This window comes from Narcine bancroftii, chromosome 14 (genome assembly GCF_036971445.1).
Source record: "Narcine bancroftii isolate sNarBan1 chromosome 14, sNarBan1.hap1, whole genome shotgun sequence".
In the NCBI taxonomy this organism is placed as follows: Eukaryota; Metazoa; Chordata; class Chondrichthyes; order Torpediniformes; family Narcinidae; genus Narcine; species Narcine bancroftii.
In genome coordinates this window covers 32,983,577-33,002,308 of record NC_091482.1, presented here as the reverse complement: position 1 = coordinate 33,002,308, position 18,732 = coordinate 32,983,577, and the positions used below count along the sequence as shown (strand labels likewise).

The following is an 18,732-nucleotide window of genomic DNA, read 5'->3' as shown; positions in this document are numbered from 1 at the left end:
CACTGCCTGACTTCCTTTGGCCCTAATTTATAGATTTAAAAATATAATTTATAGCATTACTTGCACTGTTGATGCTGCGATGAAATGATGACATGTTCATGACAATAAGTTCTGGTTCGGAAGAATGACAAACTACAGCAGTTCGAAGCCTAAGAGTTGAAACTGCGAGGGGTTGAGTCTTATTTAACATGTAATCTTCTATAATCTGTCAGGGAAAACTGAACAGCACATCACTCTGGATGACTTCACTCCCACACCCAGGCTAAATTGCTCCATTGGTTGCTGAACAAGCTTTAAACATTTTAAATAAACTAGCACTTTGGCTAAGAGTGAAGAAACTGAATTCAGACCCACGCATCAGACAAGTTTGCAAGCTCATGTTCCATCATTATTTCTGTTTCAATAGATCCACCTCCAAGAAAAATTATGTTTATTAATTCAAAGATTTATCATAACTAACTAGTAAAAATGTGTGAGATGTCTGTTTCTCCCTTCTAACCTGAATGAATTATGATGTACAGTAAACCCCTGGAGTCTAGAATTCAAGCAACCAACAAAAAAAAAATGAGGAAAATAAATAAAATAACAGGTAAGAAATACACAAGCTTAAAATTATAAATGTTCTCTGAAGTAACGCGTAAACCTTTGGTAAAGATGGGAGCAAATATCCAGCCAGCAGAGGGAGGACCTTGGTCGGAGCTTTGCTCATAGCAGCCGTTTGAATAAAGTTGTGTGAAACAGCGATGGTGTCGCCCAGGATGAAGAGCTGGTTGATGTTGGGGTGACTCTCTTAAAGTGATTCCTTAGTAAGTGTCGCCCCAGTCAGAGGCTTTAAACTTGGGGGGGCGGGGGAGGGGGTTAATTATCTATATTTTGAGCAGCTCCGTGGAGGGGGAGGAACCTGCAGACGCAGCAATGGTTAAATGATTTCAAAGAATGTGACTGAAAATAACGTAAAAATGCTTTAAGGTTTATATATTCTTGCAAGTGAGGTTTATTCAGTGTAAGTACAGTATAGTATTTTTGCCTTTTAAACTATTATAATTAATGCAGGTGTGCTGGTTTGGCATTGTACGAGCAAGTCTCAAGCACCTGGAAAATATACTTATTCAGCACATACCAGTCCCCATAGGTGACAGATACCAGGGGTTTTACTGTACACCTATACTCAAGGCTAATAGGCCATGCAGAGTGGCATAATCATTTCTGGAGGACTAACTGATATTGTTTTATGGAGTAAGGAGGAAATTGGAAACACATTTAAACTTAATTGTAGATTAAACCCGGTCTGGAGAAAAACATTATAATATTCTCGCAGAGTGGTTAGCGTAATGCCACAGTCCAGCTTCAAATCCAGTGCAGACTGCAGTGAGTTTGAACATTCTCCCCGTGTCTGTGTGGGTTTACTCTGGGTGTTCCAGTTTCTTCCCACCCTTAAAAATGTATGGGGGTTGCCGGTTAATTGAGTTATTTTGGCAGCACGGGCTCGTGGGCCGGAAGGGCCTGTTACCGTGCTGTATGCCAATGTCCAAATGTTGCCGAAATTCAGTTCCTCCAAACTTGGAGCTCATTAACACACAATGTGCAGAAAGTTCCACATCAAAAAACGGACTGATTTACCCCCATAAACAGGCTCAACAACATCTTCTGTAGAAGAAAAATCACACATACAACAACAAAAATACGTCCAGTGCTGAAGGAAGAATACCTGACCGCAATGTGCACTATTTGTATTCAGGTGATATACTTACGCAACGGATGCAGTGAATGTGATTTGTTCATGGGGTATATCCTTGTTCACTGTAGTAGCTTTATTTATGTGACTACCCAAAATGACCAAAGTGAAAATAAACTACTAGGTACTAGTATTACTGCTATGGGAAGCCATTGCTGCAGTGAAGGAGAATGTTTAGTACATAAATTGCTGAGTGTGGCAGGCAGAAGGCTCGTCAGTGGCACTCTCTGAAGCCCCAACTAAATGGAACTCATCTTGACAATATGATGGTACCATCTGGTAACAAGGGCATATTTTCTGGCTTTGTGACCCCTCCCACATCCTTATTATCAACCTCCCTTATTTCATTCCATGGCCACGTGGTACAGAAACTATTCCCCCAGTAACATAATGATGAGGGTATGCTGACTGAGGATGCACGAAGAATGAGCTCTGCACCATTTCGGGGAAATCATGGATACCTGCGTACCGCTGTGCCATCCGACTGGAGATGTTTAGCACGGTTGGGGGAGGCAATATGGAAGAATGGAAAAGAACCGGCTTCCTTTTCACACCTCAGTAAAAGTAATTCCCCTGAAACTTTTGCTTCTGTTAATCCTGGAATGCTTATTGAAGAGATTATAATTCTCCTGTTTCCTAGATTAGAAGATGTCATGGCGCAGTGAACTTGCTCTGGGCACAATGTGATATTTAATCCCTGATCCAATAATGCACTTATGACATTATATTCTGAAAAATGTGACTTTTACAAATGTGCGCAGAAGGGTTGTACCATTCAAAAGGTGTCTTCCATTATGCCAATGAACCATGTGCTACTTACAAATAGTTGCAATAGATTAGAAACTTGTACAAGTAATAATGGAGCCACCACAAAGCATCTGTGAAGAAGGAACACTAATGCCTCTATTTTCTAAGAAATTGAGGAGATTTGGCATGTCGTCAAATATTCCATCAAACCGTTGCAGTTGCCTTGTGGGAAAATGTACTGACTGGTTGCATCACGGCTTGGTCGGTACCCAGGAAATGCAGAAGGTTGCAGAGAGCAGCAAACATTGCCAAGTTCATCACAGGCTTCAACCTCCCAACCACTGAATAATCAGTGAGGCGCTGCCTCAAGAAGGCAGCCAATTCCTAAAATGCCCAATCGCCCAGGTCACAACGACTGCTCCCTGATACCTTCAGGTAGGAGGTACAGGAGCTGAGAGTCCAGCTCTTCAAGGTTCATGAGCAGATTTATCCAACAGCTATCATCTTCTTGACCTCCATTTTCCAAACTAACACTGACCTCAGGACCGCCAAAATCTGCTTGCACAGTTGAGAAGCCACTCTTTTTTCTTGCATTCACTTCAACTGTGAACACTTATCTATCCTTTTATATTCATGACCTCTTTTCTTCCTGTCTTGGCACATTGTGGCAATCAAATATATACTATGGTAGATACAGTTTGCGAACCAATGTGGCTTCAGTAAGTAAGGATTGTTGTACCTCTGTATCTTCTTTCTTTGGCTTGGCTTCGCGGACGAAGATTTATGGAGGGGGTAAAAAGTCCACGTCAGCTGCAGGCTCGTTTGTGGCTGACAAGTCCGATGCGGGACAGGCAGACACGATTGCAGCGGTTGCAAGGGAAAATTGGTTGGTTGGGGTTGGGTGTTGGGTTTTTCCTCCTTTGCCTTTTGTCAGTGAGGTGGGCTCTGCGGTCTTCTTCAAAGGAGGTTGCTGCCCGCCAAACTGTGAGGCGCCAAGATGCACGGTTTGAGGCGTTATCAGCCCACTGGCGGTGGTCAATGTGGCAGGCACCAAGAGATTTCTTTAGGCAGTCCTTGTACCTTTTCTTTGGTGCACCTCTGTCACGGTGGCCAGTGGAGAGCTCGCCATATAACAGGATCTTGGGAAGGCGATGGTCCTCCATTCTGGAGACGTGACCCATCCAGCGCAGCTGGATCTTCAGCAGCGTGGACTCGATGCTGTCGACCTCTGCCATCTCGAGTACTTCGACGTTAGGGGTGTAAGCGCTCCAATGGATGTTGAGGATGGAGCGGAGACAACGCTGGTGGAAGCGTTCTAGGAGCCGTAGGTGGTGCCGGTAGAGGACCCATGATTCGGAGCCGAACAGGAGTGTGGGTATGACAACGGCTCTGTATACGCTTATCTTTGTGAGGTTTTTCAGTTGGTTGTTTTTCCAGACTCTTTTGTGTAGTCTTCCAAAGGCGCTATTTGCCTTGGCGAGTCTGTTGTCTATCTCATTGTTGATCCTTGCATCTGATGAAATGGTGCAGCCGAGATAGGTAAACTGGTTGACCGTTTTGAGTTTTGTGTGCCCGATGGAGATGTGGGGGGGCTGGTAGTCATGGTGGGGAGCTGGCTGATGGAGGACCTCAGTTTTCTTCAGGCTGACTTCCAGGCCAAACATTTTGGCAGTTTCCGCAAAGCAGGACGTCAAGCGCTGAAGAGCTGGCTCTGAATGGGCAACTAAAGCGGCATCATCTGCAAAGAGTAGTTCACATAAACTTGTACCTCTGTATAGAACTTATGTATATGACAATAAATGTTCATTACACATTTCTCATTAAATCCCATCTTCATCATTCCTGCCTTCATTAGCAATAGATAGGTCTTCTGAAAGTTAATTATACATTTCCTTTGCACCAGCTATTTTCCACCACATTCTTATATTTAGGTTGGATATTCACACAATCCTCAGAGTTTACCTGACAATTGCTGATCTCTTCGGAGTTATTTATCCCATTCCAAGCTTGAGGTTCACTGCTTTTTAGTACTGAGCCCACTTCTGGAGAGGACATCTCCCTGCATTTTCTCCCCTTTCTCTCTGCAGAAGAAGATGCCACCTGCAAACCACTTCCACCTCTGACCACCAGCAAAAGGCATTTGGAATCAATATTTGTTGCCTTTTAATTGGCTCAACATTTCTATGCACATTTGCACAAATCACACTTCTCAAAACAGTGTGATCTACAGATTGATCGTCACATCAGGGAATAAAGCCCACATATTATGTAAAAGGAGATTTCACTGCTATATTTTATACAGAAAATGGAAGAACATTGCTATTTCTCCGATAAAAATTCCCACAAAAGGCGCGAGATTTGGTGTGCAAGTCATTCAAGGGATCAGTTGGGTCCTTTTTTTTTCTGTAGATGTGCGATTGAACTGCGCTCAGTTTTCTTCTCTGCACACCCCCCATCTTTACTGGAATAATTAAAAAGATAAGTTTAAGTTAGGAAGGGGTTCTGCTTTTGCACACAAAATATTGATTATTTGTACAAAATTATTTGACCCAATATGAACTGAAATACTTAACATTTACCCAGATCTATCCAAAATCTTGGGTGGAAGGTGAGCAGGTGTGGACAGAATCTGGCCCAGCCATGCCTTCCCCGTTAGCCGAATGCTACCAACTGCTGGATATCTGGATGACCAGTGGCAGAGGGAAAATGAAATGTTTCCTGACCATGGCTATGCTGCAATTGTGCTGAGGCACATCAATGAATTGGAGTCATTGGACCATCATATCTCCAAATATACCTGATGATGGAGTGTTCAATGCAGGTACCGAAGCCTAACAGGATGTTCATCACTCAGTTCCTGCAAACTTTGAAAGATAAAAATGAGCTTTCATGTTCACTAAACTAGATGGGGGAGAGCCAGTGGATGTGGTGTACCTGGACTTCCAAAAGGCCTTCGATAAGGTCCCGCATAAACGACTGGCTTCCAAAATAAAGGCTCATGGGATTGGGGGCAAAGTATTGATGTGGATTGAGAATTGGCTGGCAGGTAGAAGACAGAGAGTTGGGATAAATGGCTCGTTTTCTGAGTGGCAGACGGTGACCAGTGGGGTGCCACTGGGACCCCAGCTGTTCACAATTTACATTAATGATCTGGATGAGGGGATTGGATGTAATATCTCCAAATTTGCAGATGACACTAAGCTAGGAGGGGTTGTGTGCACGGAAGAGGGGGTCAGGAAGCTCCAGTGTGATTTGGATAAATTGAGGGACTGGGCAGATACATGACAAATGCACTACAATGTGGATAAATGTGAGGTTATCCACTTTGGTAATACAAACCGGAGGGCAGATTACTATTTGAATGGCAATAGATTAAGAGATGGGGAAGTGCAGAGAGACCTAGGGGTACTTGTACACCAGTCTCTGAAGGCGAGCATGCAGGTACAGCAGGCGGTTAAAAAGGCAAATGGTATGTTGGCCTTCATATCAAGAGGGTTTGAGTATAGGAACAAGGATACCTTACTGCAGCTGTACAGGGCCTTGGTGAGACCCCACCTGGAGTATTGTGTGCAGTTGTGGTCACCTTATCTAAGGAAGGATGTTCTTGCAGTGGAGGGAGTGCAGAGGCGATTCACCAGGCTGATACCTGGAATGGCAGGAATGACTTATGAGGAAAGATTGCGCAAAATGGGATTGTACTCCCTGGAGTTTAGAAGATTGAGAGGGGATCTCATAGAGACATATAAAATTCTGGCAGGACTGGACAGAATGGATGCAGATGGAATGTTTCCAATGATGGGAAAATACAGAACCCGGGGCCATGGTTTGAGGATAATAGGCAAACCATTTAGGACCGAGATGAGGAGGAATTTCTTTACCCAGAGGGTGGTGAATCTGTGGAATTCATTGCCACAGAGGGCAGTAGAGGCAGGTTCATTAAATATATTTAAGAGGGAATTAGATATATTTCTTCAGTATAAGGGTATTAAAGGTTATGGAGAGAAGGCGGGGACGGGGTACTGAACTTTAAGATCAGCCATGATCTCGTTGAATGGCGGAACAGGCTCGAAGGGTCGAATGACCTTCTCCTGCTCCTATCTTCTATGTTTCTATGTTTCTATGTTGTCATACCCATGCTCCTGTTCGGCTCCGAATCATGGGTCTTCTACCGGCATCACCTACGGCTCCTCGAATACTTCCATTAGCGCTGTCTCCGCTCCATCCTCAACATTCATTGGAATGACTTCATTACCAACATCGAAGTACTTGAGCTGGCAGAGTCCGCAAGCATCGAATCCATGCTGCTGAAGACCCAACTGCGCTGGGTGGGTCACGTCTCCAGAATGGAGGACCATCGCCTTCCCAAGATCGTGTTATATGGTGAGCTCTCCACTGGCCACTGAGACAGAGGTGCACCAAAGAAGAGGTACAAGGACTGCTTAAAGAAATCTCTTGGTGCCTGCCACATTGACCATCGCCAGTGGGCTGATCTCGCCTCCAACCGTGCATCTTGGTGCCTCACAGTTCGGCGGGCAGCAATCACCTTTGAAGAAGACCGCAGAGCCCACCTCACTGACAAAAGACAAAGGAGGAAAAACCCAACACCCAACCCCAACCAACCAATTTTCCCTTGCAACCGCTGCAACCGTGCCTGCCTGTCCCGCATCGGACTTGTCAGTCACCAACGAGCCTGCAGCACACGTGGACATACCCCTCCACAAATCTTCATCCGCGAAGCCAAGCCAAAGAAACCACGTAGATATACAAATACATTTATACTGCTTGTGTCACAGGAACCAGAGAAAATATTGGTCCAACCTTTATTGTTTCTATGTTGATTCTTAATTGCAGCCAGCAGCTCGCTAAAATGATTATATTTGGAGGCTCAGAGCCCATTAGTCTATCCTAGAAAGTGTTTCAAGACTCCCCACAGGAACCCTGGTCATGGAAACCTGCCAGTGACAGGAACTGATTCAGATGCCCTCGGCAGCAGACACCCATTAACGGAGGTTGGAAATACGGAACGTCAGCTTAAAGAGCTCTTGATTACACTTTATTTACAAGATTAAAGCAGGCTCTATCTGCCTTGTGCTCTGTGTTAACACAGCGTGTGCTATATTACTATTCTGAGGGAACAAAAGACCGATACGTTATTCACCCCCCCCCCACCCCGTCTCTTGCAGCATCAGTAAAGGTCAGGAACTGCTATGAGCCACCATGGCCAAGATTCCAGCGATGCAGCTGCCTGGAGCAACCAGTGGATCCTTCCTCCCAATCTCATAAGATAACCTTTAGTGTTTGACTCCCCTACTCTGGCAAAAAAGATTAACTGTTTACCTTATCTATGCCCATCATGCTTTTATAAACCGCTCTAAAAATGTGACAGGAACTGAACCAAAGATACTGCCTTACTTTTCGTGCACTATTTTTTTATATATATATAGTAATGCTGTGAGATGGTTATAATGTGAATGTTTGCACTACGATCCTGCTGCAATACCACCGAATTTCATGACAATAAATCCTGATTCTGATTTCCACCCACTCTCCTACATTCCTCGGAGAAAAATCCAAGCCTTGTAATTCAAGTCTATCAGACCCAGAAACATTCTCATGAATTTTTCTGCAGCCTTTCCAGCTTAATTATGATTTTTCTCCAGCTGGGGTGACCAGAACTGCACCCGATACTCCAAGTGCGGTCTTGTAGGGTTGTGATATGATGCCCCAGCTCCTGTACTCAGTAACCTGACTGGTAAAAACAGTTATATTAAAAAAAAGAGGCAATGCCTCTTCACCACCCCGTCCACAGCGCTCAGGAACCAACGTACAACATGGGCTCAGAAGAGAAAGGGGAGAGTGGCACACTCAAATTCTAAACCCCAAAAAACAGGAAGAAAGATACAAGCATTCATAAACATACAAAACAATCTCTCAGATCAGCCTGTGCGTAGACTAATTCGCAGAGGTGTTACATTTGCCTGCTCTGTTGATTGTGTTGCCAACTAACTTCCTAAACAAAATGAGATGTTTCACGTTACTCTGGACTCACTCTGCATCACTTCCCCTTTATCCTGAAGCAGATGGATGCATTACGATTGTGGGATCCTAAAGCCACCCTTTTGAAAATTGCACCTCAATGTCTGGCTGCCCTGAATTGTTTTGAACAACTTAACGATTCTCAGCAAGATTCCTCCATGCTTGGCAGGTTTATAGCATGGAAGTCTCTGATCACAATTGAAATTGGAGTTGAGGTTTTAGCTGACCGAGGGAGGATGCTATTCGAATCACAAGGGCGTGAAAAAAGAGGAGCAGAATGGGCCACCAGGCCTTGCCAGCCTGCTCCACCATTCCACACGATCACGGCTAATCTACACTGGCCTCGACTAAACCAGCTCCTTTCTTGCAATTTTTTCAACCTCCATCTTAAATGCATAAAATGATTTGGTCTCCACCCTCCTTAGGCAGAGAATTCACCATCATACCTTGGTGAACGACTGGTCTCCTTGACTGTGACTCTCCCACCCATGGAAATATCTCCTGTCAAGCCCCGTTAGAACCTTGTGTTTGAATAAGGTCACCTCTTGTTCTTTAAAACTCCAGGGAATATTCGACCCAAACCATCTAACCTCACTCACTGGGAAGACCTCATTCTAGGAATTAGCCTGATGAATCTTTTAGATTTTTCCCATTGCTACTATATCCTATCTTAAGTGTGATGGGAGCAAAATGCCACACTTTCTTCCTATTAATCTCTGTTTCCCAGCTCTTCGCCCAATTGCTCAATCTACAACCTGCTGCAAATTCACAATGCCCTGATCATAACCTGCCCCTTCACCTACGTTGTACCATTAGCAATCTTGGAAACTTCCATTCCATTCTCTCCTACGTTTTTAAAGAGAAAGCATGTACAGGGCCAAGAACCAATCCCTGGGAGAGTCCAATAGGGCCAGTTTTTTCCAACTTTTTGGTTTCTATATAACAGCCAGTTTTCAATCCATTTTAACACACACCCTCCAATCCCTCAGGTCAGACTCGGGGTCGGAGGAGACAGTGAGTCAGTGCCTGGTGTCGGGTGAGAGGAGGAGGAGCCAGGAGGCAGCATCAGAGGGTGAGTAGAATAAATAGCTGGACTTGCTAATTTGGCTGGTCCAATCTATATGTAAATTCGAGCTGGGAGTCGAAGGAGGAGAAGCTTGGAGAGAATGACGTGGAGGAAAGCAGTTAAATACAAGGGCTTACTGGGGTTTGGGCCTATTCAAATCGGGCTGGGAGTCTGAGGAGGCACCAGCTGGAGTTTGAACTGTGAGTCAGAGGAGCAGGAGCTTGGAGAGAGTGACTGGGTTAATTGGTCAAGGGGCTAGTAAAAGGAGTAAAAGGGGAGGGAGCGGCCAGTGAGGAGCGGCTCACTGAGTGAGTGGGGCACTGAAGGAGTGGGACTTCCAGCCTTTGGCTCAACAGGCTTAGGCAAAAGCAGGCAAGGAGAAAGGTAAGTGGCATTATTTTAGCTCAGTCATGCCTCTGGGTTAGTGCTTTGTACTGGATGTCAGATGTGGGAACCATGGGTGAGTCCCACCCTCCCAAATAGCCACATCTGCGTCAGGTTCACCGAGATGCAGTTCCTTAAGGACCGAGTTGGGGAACTGGAGCTGCAACTTGAGGACCTACGGCTGGTAAGGGAGAGTGAGGAGTTGATAGATTCAACTTTCAGGGACATAGTTACCCCAAGACCAGATGTGACAGGTAAGTGGGTAACTGTCAGGGGAGGGAAGAAAAATACCAGGAAAATGGAGAGCACACCTGTGAATATCCCTCTCAGTAACAGGTATATTTTGTTGGATGCTGTTGAGGGAGATGACCTGACAGAAGCTGGCAGCAGTGACCAGGTCGCTGGCACTGACCCTGGCATGGTGGACCAAAAGGTAAAGAGGAATGCAGTGGTCATTGGGGACTCCATTGTCATAAATACAGACAGGAGATTCTGTGAGCCAGATAGGTATGCCCGCATGGTGTGCTGCCTCCCTGGTGCAAGGGTGCGGGATATCTCAAATTGGGTCCAGGGTATTCTAAAAGGGGAAGGCGAACAGCCTGAGGTCTTGGTACATGTAGGTACCAATGACATAGATAAATAGAAGGAGGAAGTACTGAAAAAGGATTACAGAGAGCTAGGACAGAAACTAAGAAATAGGACAGCCAGGGTGGTGATCTCTGGTTTGCTACCTGTGCCAAGTGCAACTGAGGACAAAAATGGAAGGTTAAGAAAAATGAATGTGTGGCTGAGGGGCTGGTGTAAAGGACAGGGTTTTGGCTTCTTGGATCATTGGGATCTCTTTTGGGGAAGGCATGACCTCTACAAGAAGGATGGGTTACACCTAAACCCAAAAGGGGTCAATATATTGGCAGCTAGTTTGGTACAGCCGTTGGGTGCGGTTTAAACTAATTTGGCAGGGGGGGTGGGAACCTGTATGATAGGGCAAAGGACAGAAAAGATAAAACAGGAAAAGTTAGGTTAGGCAGCGAAAGTAAAAAATCAGAAAGAGCAAGGAGGGTGAAAAAAGCAAATCTAAAGGCTTTATATCTTAATGCAAGAAGCATTCGGAACAAGGTAGATGAATTAACTGTGGAAATTGAGATAAACAAATATGATTTGATTGGGATTACAGAAACATGGCTGCAGGGTGGGCAAGCCTGGGAACTTAACATCCCGGGGTATACGATATTTAGGAGGATTCGGCAAGAAAGAAAAGGGGGTGGGGTAGTATTGATGGTGAGAGAAGGGACCGACACGATTGACAGAAAGGATATCAACTCGGAAGATGCGGAATCTCTATGGGTAGAACTGTGGAATAGCAAGGGGCGGAAAACGTTAGTGGGGGTGGTATATAGGCCTCCAAATAGTAGTGTAGAGGTGAGGGAAGGCATTAAAAGAGAAATTAGAAAAGCGTGCAATAAGGGAACAGCTGTCATCATGGGAGACTTTAATTTGCATATAGATTGGACTCGCCAAATTAGTAAAAATACTGAGGAGGAGGAATTCCTTGAATGTTTATGGGACGGTTATCTAGACCAATATGTCGAGGAACCAATTCGGGAGCAGGCCATTTTAGATTGGGTATTATGCAATGATAAGGGGCTAATCAACAATCTTGTTGTACGAGGCCCTTTGGGTAGGAGCAATCACAATATGATCGAATTCTCACTCGACATGGAGAGTGATGAAATTAAAACTGAGACTGAGGTCCTGAATTTAAATAAAGGGAATTATGATGGTATGAGACGGAAGTTGAGTAAGATTGATTGGGTGGTGTTTATGGGGGAGTTGACTGTGGATAGACAATGGAAAACATTCACAGAGCTAATGGAGAAATTGAAAAAATCGTTTATTCCGGTTTGGCATAAAAATAAACCAAAAAAGGTGACTCAACCGGGGATAACAAGGGAAATTAGAGACAGCATTAGGTCCAAAGAGAGAGCATATCAATTGGCCAAAAAAAGTACCACAACCAAAGACTGGGAGCAGTTCAAGATGCACCAAAGGAGGACGAAAGGATTAATCAAGAGAGCAAAAATAAATTACGAAAGTAAGCTTGCGGCAAATATAAAAACTGACTGCAAAAGCTTTTATAAATATGTCAAGAGGAAAAGATTGGTGAAATCCAGAGTAGGTCCCTTGCAGTCGGAATCAGGGGAATATATAATGGGGAATAAGGAAATGGCAGACCAATTAAATTCTTACTTTAGTTCTGTTTTTACAAGGGAGGATACAAATAACCTCCCAAGGATGTTGGGAAACATAGAGACTAATGCAAGGGAGGAACTGAAAGAAATCAGTATCTCTAAGGACATGGTCTTGGGGAAATTGATGGGATTGAAGGCCGATAAATCCCAAGGGCCTGATAATCTACATCCTAGGGTACTTAAGGAAGTGGCCATTCAGATAGCAGATGCTTTAAGAATTATTTTCCAGAACTCGTTAGACTCAGGATCAGTACCCATGGATTGGAGGGTAGCTAATGTTACCCCACTATTTAAAAAGGGGGCAGAGAAAAAGCGGGGAATTATAGGCCGGTGAGCCTTACATCAGTAGTGGGCAAAATGATGGAATCCATTATTAAGGATGTAATAGCGGAGCATATGACTGGCAGAGAAGGGATCGGACGGAGTCAACATGGACTTACAAAAGGTAAATCGTGCTTGACAAATCTATTGGAATTCTTTGAGATGGTGACAGGTAAAATAGATGGGGGAGAGCCAGTGGATGTGGTGTACCTGGACTTCCAAAAGGCCTTCGATAAGGTCCCGCATAAACGACTGGCTTCCAAAATCAAGGCTCATGGGATTGGGGGAAAAGTATTGATGTGGATTGAGAACTGGCTGGCAGGTAGAAGACAGAGAGTTGGGATAAATGGCTCATTTTCTGAGTGGCAGGCGGTGACCAGTGGGGTGCCACAGGGATCTGTACTGGGACCCCAGCTGTTCACAATTTACATTAATGATCTGGATGAGGGGATTGGATGTAATATCTCCAAATTTGCAGATGACACTAAGCTAGGAGGGGTTGTGTGCACGGAAGAGGGGGTCAGGAAGCTCCAGTGTGATTTGGATAAATTGAGGGACTGGGCAGATACATGGCAAATGCACTACAATGTGGATAAATGTGAGGTTATCCACTTTGGTAATACAAACCGGAGGGCAGATTACTATTTAAATGGCAATAGATTAAGAGATGGGGAAGTGCAGAGAGACCTAGGGGTACTTGTACACCAGTCTCTGAAGGCGAGCATGCAGGTACAGCAGGCGGTTAAAAAGGCAAATGGTATGTTGGCCTTTATATCAAGAGGGTTTGAGTATAGGAACAAGGATACCTTACTGCAGCTGTACAGGGCCTTGGTGAGACCCCACCTGGAGTATTGTGTGCAGTTTTGGTCACCTTATCTAAGGAAGGATGTTCTTGCAGTGGAGGGAGTGCAGAGGCGATTCACCAGGCTGATACCTGGAATGGCAGGAATGACTTATGAGGAAAGATTGCGCAAATTGGGATTGTACTCGCTGGAGTTTAGAAGATTGAGAGGGGATCTCATAGAGACCTATAAAATTCTGGCAGGACTGGACAGAGTGGATGCAGATGGGATGTTTCCAATGATGGGAAAATCCAGAACCCGGGGCCATGGTTTGAGGATAAATGGCAAACCATTTAGGACCAAGATGAGGAGGAATTTCTTTACCCAGAGGGTGGTGAATCTGTGGAATTCATTGCCACAGAGGGCAGTAGAGGCAGGTTCATTAAATATATTTAAGAGGGAATTAGATATATTTCTTCAGTATAAGGGTATTAAAGGTTACGGAGAGAAGGCGGGGACGGGGTACTGAACTTTAAGATCAGCCATGATCTCGTTGAATGGCGGAGCAGGCTCGAAGGGTCGAATGACCTACTCCTGCTCCTATCTTCTATGTTTCTATGTTTATACATCAGCCTCTTATATGGTACCTTGTCATACGCTTGTTTTCTATGCTACATCTACAGGTTCTCCACTCTCAAGTCCTCAAGGAATCCGAGCATATTTGTTAAACGTGATTAAACAAAAGACAAAAGTGTTGAAAACATCCAGCAGGTCGTGCAGCATCTATGGGAAGGGTAACCAACTTATTGGGTCTGAGCCCTTCGTCAAGGCATGAACAAAAAGCATGTACTGTATAATGTGTTTTGTGTATAATGCCTTTTGTGTATAATGCGACCCTCCCATTTTTGAGGGGAAAAAGGGAGAAAAATTTCACCCCCGTGTATAATATGTCCCCCCCTCCCCTCGCCCGCCCAAGTTGCTCTGGCGTCTTTCCCCCCTTGCCCGCCTGATTTGCGCTGGTGTCTCTCCCTCCTCACCAGCCCGAGTCGCGCTGCCATCTCTCCCCCCCTTTCCCACCCGAGTTGCACTGGCGTCTCTCCCCCCTCGCCTGCTTGATTCGCGCTGGTGTCTCTCCCCCTCACCAGCCTGAGTTGCACTGCCATCTCTCCCCCCTGCCCAACCTAGTTGCGTCGCCTTCAATGTAGGCTTATCGTAACTTATCATTAAACATGGCAGAAAAAATTGTTAAAATAATAACCTTGTGTATAATGTGACCCCCCCCCCCCACTTTGAGCTAGAATTTTGGTACAAAATACTTTGCATTATACACAAATATTTATGGTAAGTGCCTGAATAAAATAGCTGGGAGAGGAGAGGAGGGAGGAAGGGGCAGGCAGAGGAGTACAGGCTAACAACTAAGAGGTTAACGGTAGATATGGATGGGAGGATAGAAGGGTAAAAAGATGAGATGATAGGAGGAGGGGATAGCTCTGAATGGAGAGGGAAGGAGGATAGAGAGCTGGAATAAAGGAGACAGAGAGATAGGGAAAGAGAGAGACCCAGGGAAGGGGTTTAATGGAAACTGGAGGTCAATATTAATGTCTCGTTGGTGAGTGCCCAAGTGGAACATTAGGTGGTGTAGCCTTGGCCTTGGTGTAGCAGTGCACAGAACCATGGATCGTCACGTCGGTGTTGAATGGTGTGTAGAATTAAAATGGTTGGCCACTGGGAGGTCTCTGTTATTTCAGTGTACAGAGCAAAGGTGTTCAACGAATTGATCTCCCAGTGTGAGGCGAGTCTCTCTGGTGTAGAGGAGGCCACATCAGAAGGTCGGATGCAGTAAATGAACCCTGCAGATTCAGAAGTGAAATGTTGCCTCATTTGGAAGAACAGTGTGGGGACCCGAATGGTGGTGAGGGAGGAGGTGGGGGCACAAGAGGAACATTTCTTGCAATCACAGAGGTAGGCCTTGAGGGGGAAATTAGTGGGAGCGGATAAGTAGACAAGGGAGTACAAGAGGGAGGAATCCCCGCAGAAAGGGGAAGAGGGTGGTGGGATCGCGTTGTAGATGGCGGGAATTGCAGAGGATAAATATGTTGGATATCGAGACTGATGCGGAGGAAGGTAAAGACAAGGGAAATCCTGTCCCTGTTGCATCGAGGGGGTGAAGGTATGGGAAACAGAGAAGATGCAGGGATGGGCTGAATTGATGGTAGTAGAGGGGAAGGCATGTCTTTTGAAGAGAGAGGGCATCTCGTATCCTATGGAATGGAAGACCTCAGCAGGGAGAGGATGCAATGGAGGCGGAGGAATTGAGAGAAAGTCTGGGCCTACTTTCCCTGGAGAAAAGGAGAGAGGTATAAAATGACTAGAGGTCGACAGCCAAGGCCTAATTCCCCTGGTAATGATGTGCATAGGTTGAAGGTGATAGGGAGGAGTTTGGAAGTAGAACTGAGGATTAAAATATTCACATTTGGAGTAGTTTGTGTCTGGAATGAGCTGCAGTGGAGGCGGGAACAGTAACAACATTTTAGCAGCATCTTGAGTGAGCAGCGGTGAGAGATTTATGGAATAAATGCAGGTAGGTGTCATCAGTCATAGACAGGCAGGATGTGGTGGCATAGAGGCAATGGAGCGAAAGGCCTGTTTCAATGCTGTACAACTCTGAGACTTTATGGAACTTTGTGCATTACACTGGATATCCCTGTGGGTCTGTTTCTGATGCAAGGTTTAGAAGTCTTGTAACCAAATAGCCTCATCAGTAATAAATACATAACTGTATCAATGGTTCCAATAAAGAGTGCACGTAGGTAACAGGTCACTGCAAGAATTGCACTTGTGTAATTACTCTCAATCAACAAACAATCCTATAATCACTATGTAGTACAGATTTAGCTCAAAAGTCTCAAACTACAGTTATATAACCATCTCCAAATGGGAAAATGTTTCTGGACATATTTCATGAATTTCCCCGACTTGGAATAGGCAGTAAGTATTGGAAGCAAATGAATAAATTAGTAGGAAACCTCTCCAGGGTTCTGCAGACACAAGGTAAATGCAGGGGTTGGTCCACAGGCATCAAGTGAGCATGGAGAGCTCATCACCTCAACTGTCAAGCTCGGAAAACCTCCTCAAAACTCTTACTGTGTCTCCTTAAATCCTACATTATTAACCAAGCTATTGGTACGTGCATCCCATCTCCTTTTGAGGCTCAAAGGCATTTTTGTTTGCCTAATTTCCCATGAAACATCTTGGGACGTTTAGAATATACAAATGCAATTTTTTCTTTTGTTGTTGTGGAGTTTTCTGGTAGATTTCATTGCAAAATTCTGAAGAAACTAGTGCGGCAGCTTCAAGGTGTGGAAGGCGAAAGATCATAGGAGATATTTGCCTTTTACGTAGAACAAATGTCATTCCCTCTGGAGGATAAAGGGAAAGCAGGTGTGAAAGGGCCTCTTGGGATTTCCCAGATTGGCCGGGAGGAAATTCTCCCTTGCTAAAATGGGACGTGGGAACAGCAATCTGTGACTAATCACAGTCTACTTCTCCAATTCAGACACCTTCCTAGAGCAGGAACTTCCAGCTCCCTGTGGTCTACAATCCTATGGGACACGGCACCATTCAGGAAGCCAGTTAACCGGGGCATCACCCATTTCCCCAAAGGATGGGCAGACCTTCTGGCTCTGCCCTGCATTGAAAGGAGCAGCAAAGATTCCTTGGAGGACCCTTACTGTTCAGAGCTCTGTCAAGACCACCTCCCATCTATGCTCCCGAGAGAACATGTAAAATGTGTTACCTGCTTTATCGTGTACTATAGAAAAAAGAAGCCGCTTTGAAACGTGTGAATGTTGAGAGATGTTGCTGAGTTCACCAATAAACCCTGTTGTATTTTTACCTAGAAATGAGGAGAACACAGTTAGCATGGAGGTGGAGCCAGGCAGAGAACACTGTCCTGAAACTAGGGAGGTGGCCGCTCATTGATTGTCCCATTTCCAACTCACTGACAGGATGTGACAGAGAGTTGACTCCTGAAAGGTTCTATTTCCTCTTTTAACAAGAAATTCCCTTACTTTATGAACCCATCCTCGCTGGTTCAGAGGCTTCAACCTCAACCACAGTGAGGTACTTGCACCTGCCACAGACATCTGCACACTAGGGGAAGGAGTGAGGGGAAAGAGAAGCATTTCAACTTAAATGTGAGGGCCTCCTGAGACAAACACTTTAACAAGTCCGATTTAAAGATTCTTTATTAATCCAATTAATTATAATTAGTCCCATGTTGTATGGAGGCGATATCTCCAAAGATGTGGACAAGCACCACAGTGCAGCTGGTAACCTGAGTTAAATCCTGACCTCTGCAAAGTCGCCATATTCTCAATGATTGTGGGCTTCCTCCATAAGGTGAGGTGGCAATTACTCCTACGTGTGGGTAAGACACAGAATCTGACAGGAACTGATGAGAATGGGGGGAGGGTAAAATGGGACGTGTGTTAATGTGAGCAGTGTTGGATGGTCAGAGTGGACTTGTTGGGGCTAAAAAGCAGAACCGCCTTTTCTGATTTTCCCTTGAAGAAGGGCTCAGGCCTGAAACGTCGGCAATACGTCTGATGCACCATCAATAATCACAAAGGACTGGAGTTGTGTAACTTTCAGGCTTTCATTGACTATAGACTGGAACAGCCATCAACCTCATTGACTGATCAAGGCAAAGTGGAATGGGGAGCTATGGGTAGGATCGGTTTCAGGAGGCGTGTCCAGCCAGCAGCAACCAATTATAGCATAACAGTGATTTACCACAATATCTGTGTCTCCTATAGATGCTGTAAAGACCAACTGAATTCCTCCAGCATTTCTTGTAAGAGTAGGCCTCAGGCAACCAGAAAATACTGTTATCCAACATCTACCAATCCACCTAGGTGCTGGATACTAGGGTTTTTACTGTATATGTTCCTTAACCTACCTACAGCAGGCACCTCAATATAATGGGGAGATAATGCCAATGAAGGAGAAGCCGAGCAGTGCCTGACAAATCATTTTCCGTTTCTGTCCAACATCTGCCGCAGCTTTTTTTTTAAATGTTTACTTCATCGGTATTCTGTCAGGCCAACATCCCAGTTACTGAGGGCTCACTTTACACTCAGTGGTCATTCGCATGCTTCGCCCAGAATCCTAAAAGGGACAGTACTGCACGCTCTGTCACAAAAAGAGACTACCAGGTGGACCAGGTGGAAAGAATCAAGGGTGTGCTCAAAGCCTCCTTGAAGTCATGCAACATCTTCACCAACTACTGGGAATCCTGAGCCACAATCAATGGAAGAGGAATATTTGGGAAAGAATTGTTGGCAGCACAAGGAGGCCAAGAACACATCACCTCACAACACCACCACCCACAAGGTTAAGCATCTGCTGAAG

At 45.0% G+C, this 18,732-nt stretch overlaps 1 protein-coding gene across 9 annotated transcripts in view; it reads right to left on the bottom strand.

The window, feature by feature from the left end:
* gtf2ird1 (GTF2I repeat domain containing 1) overlaps positions 1–18,732 on the bottom strand; it is a 235,753-nt gene that overhangs the window by 114,188 nt on the left and 102,833 nt on the right. For 8 of the 9 annotated variants that reach the window (XM_069910946.1, XM_069910941.1, XM_069910944.1 and 5 more), the window contains one exon: positions 17,117–17,215. The exons of the other annotated variant lie outside the window; for it this stretch is intronic. In XM_069910946.1, coding sequence (XP_069767047.1) covers positions 17,117–17,215 — 99 coding nt within the window. The remainder of the gene's footprint in view (positions 1–17,116; positions 17,216–18,732) is intronic. 9 annotated transcript variants of the gene reach the window in all.